At 40.2% G+C, this 2360-nt stretch overlaps 1 protein-coding gene across 2 annotated transcripts in view; it reads right to left on the bottom strand.

The window, feature by feature from the left end:
- The window catches only part of pard3ba (par-3 family cell polarity regulator beta a), a 232395-nt gene extending 230600 nt beyond the window's left edge, over positions 1-1795 (bottom strand). For both annotated transcript variants that reach the window (XM_014018564.1, XM_014018565.1), the window contains exon 1: positions 1263-1795. In XM_014018564.1, the coding sequence (XP_013874018.1) occupies positions 1263-1379 (117 nt within the window). In that variant the 5' untranslated portion in view covers positions 1380-1795. The remainder of the gene's footprint in view (positions 1-1262) is intronic.
- Positions 1796-2360: the final 565 nt, after the last annotated feature.

The raw sequence follows: 2360 nt of genomic DNA, 5'->3' as shown, positions 1-2360 counted from the left end.
TTGGTGAATGCCACAAATTCTCCTAAATCACTCGTACGCACAACTTAAGAACAAATCTGTGCGTACGAACGGTTCTTGCATGAGGACCAATGACAGAAAATATAGGAGGCAGAGAGCTGAATGACAGGTGGATGGAGAAGCAGGAAGGAGAAATACAGACTTTAAACAGCTGATATTCATTTCAAGCAAGAATGTACTCTCTATTGAAAGGYATAAAATTACAGCCCCACTTAAAAACAAATTGTATGCCTTGGTTCTCAGGAATTTGTTTAGTTTTTTTCCTTCTGCTACTAATATTACATAAAAGATTCAGACGTATTTATTCAAATATCTTCAAGCATCAAAGTTACACATAAACAAAGTAAAAATACAGAAACCTCTTTGAATGGAAACATGTAAAAAGTTATTGGTGTGTACCGCACACTGTTCACCTTTCCAAACGGTTTTAAATGTTGTGAGGACAATTAATGACACACTATGTCYGTCCAGGTTGTAGAACACATTAAACTAGCTTTTTCTCACAGCATAGCTCACTCCTGTTTTACACTTTGTACCGTATTTAAGATACCTGTTCAGAACCTATGTAGATTTTTTATTGATTCTTTTTGTTAATATACAAGAAAATGTAATTTCACTAAGTAAGGTATTTATTTAATAAATTTAGAGTAAATATTTAAATGGTAGTGAAACAATTAAAAAAACAGACTGAATATGGACAGGAAACAATTAACAAAATAAAAATAAATACTTTTGAACTCGATTCAACTAAATAATTATGTTCAAGTCTGTTATTAATACAAAAAATTATTTTGTAAGGCTTTAAAAGTAGAGTAATGTTTGTTGAAAAAACGTTAGCTTTAGCCTGACAGGCTAGGCTATCACATCTGTAGCAACAAAGCTCATTTCTCCAAACATTCACATAAATATCTGCTTTTACRAGCCACTTCCAGCTTCTGTGTTTTTAATAATCATGTTTTTTAAAGCGCTGTGTATGTGTGTGCAAGTTGTTTTTTGAAATTTTTATTTTTATCTGTCAGAAAATTGAAATATTAGCCCTCATTTCCACTAGCTGCTAACGTTAGCTCCGATGACATAAGGCGTGTCACGTGACCCTCACCTCAGCTCAGCTCAGGTAAACGGGTTTCGGGAAAGTAAACAGTCTTTTACAAGCGCAAGAACAAAAAAAATAAAACAATTCACTGGGTGCGTGAAAAGTAAAATATCGTATTAAAAGTGTTTTAGAAGAAAGTTTGTTTTGTTACCTGCTCCAGAGCCCTGCGATACCTCCGCGTCGCCTGTTCCACTAAATCCCGGACCGTCCATCCGCTTTTACAGGGAACCACCACCGCGGTGGCCCCGAAAGTTACAGTAACTTTCATGTCTGCCGCCAAACTCACAACAAAYACTTTCAAATAAATCCGAGCTTCGCTGAAAGCGAGACTCTCCGGCAGAGGCGGAGCTGCTGCCCGTCTGGTCTGAAACACGAAGGCACCTGTCTGTCGAAACTGGAGCAACAGGTGTCTCAGGTCCGGTCCGGTCCGCTCCGGGGGTGAAATCACTTCAAGGTGAGGCGAGTAAAAGCGAGGTCCGAGCCCGCGGCAGACATCTTTAATGTAGAATAATAAAAAGTGTCCTGAAGGCCAGCTACAGTTTGTTATGTTGAGCTGTGCTGATACACCCAAACCAAACAAGAGGCACAAACCCGGAAGAAATCTCAGAGACTCTGGCCTCCAGGGGAGGAAAACACACACACCTACTATGTCTCTGTATCCTTGTGAGGACTTTCCATTGACTTCCATTCATTATTTTGGAAACTTTATATCCTAACCCTGACCATATACCCTAAAAATAACCTCACAGGTACCTACCTGACCCTAAAACTAACCTAAACTCAATTCACACATTGGTCCTAAACCTAACCAAGGGCGCGCGCGCACACACACAAACACACACGCACACGTTTGTTTCTCGACCCCGTGGGGACCTTCCATTGACTTCCATTCTTTTTTTTTAGACTTTATATCCTAACCCTGACCATATACCCTAAAAATAACCTCACAGGTACCTACCTGACCCTAAAACTAACCTAAACTCAATTCACACATTGGTCCTAAACCTAACCAAGGGCGCGCGCGCACACACACAAACACACACGCACACGTTTGTTTCTCGACCCCGTGGGGACCTTCCATTGACTTCCATTCTTTTTTTTTAGACTTTATAGCCTAACCCTGACCATATACTCTAAAATTAACCTCACAGAAACTTACCTGACCCTAAAACTAACCTAAACCTTGGTCCTAAACCTAACCCCACACCTGTAACATGCATTTGGACCCGTGGGGTCCTGACAATGGTCC

Source organism: Austrofundulus limnaeus, unplaced genomic scaffold (assembly GCF_001266775.1).
Source record: "Austrofundulus limnaeus strain Quisiro unplaced genomic scaffold, Austrofundulus_limnaeus-1.0 Scaffold195, whole genome shotgun sequence".
In the NCBI taxonomy this organism is placed as follows: domain Eukaryota; kingdom Metazoa; phylum Chordata; class Actinopteri; order Cyprinodontiformes; family Rivulidae; genus Austrofundulus; species Austrofundulus limnaeus.
This window is presented reverse-complemented; position numbering and strand designations above follow the sequence as displayed.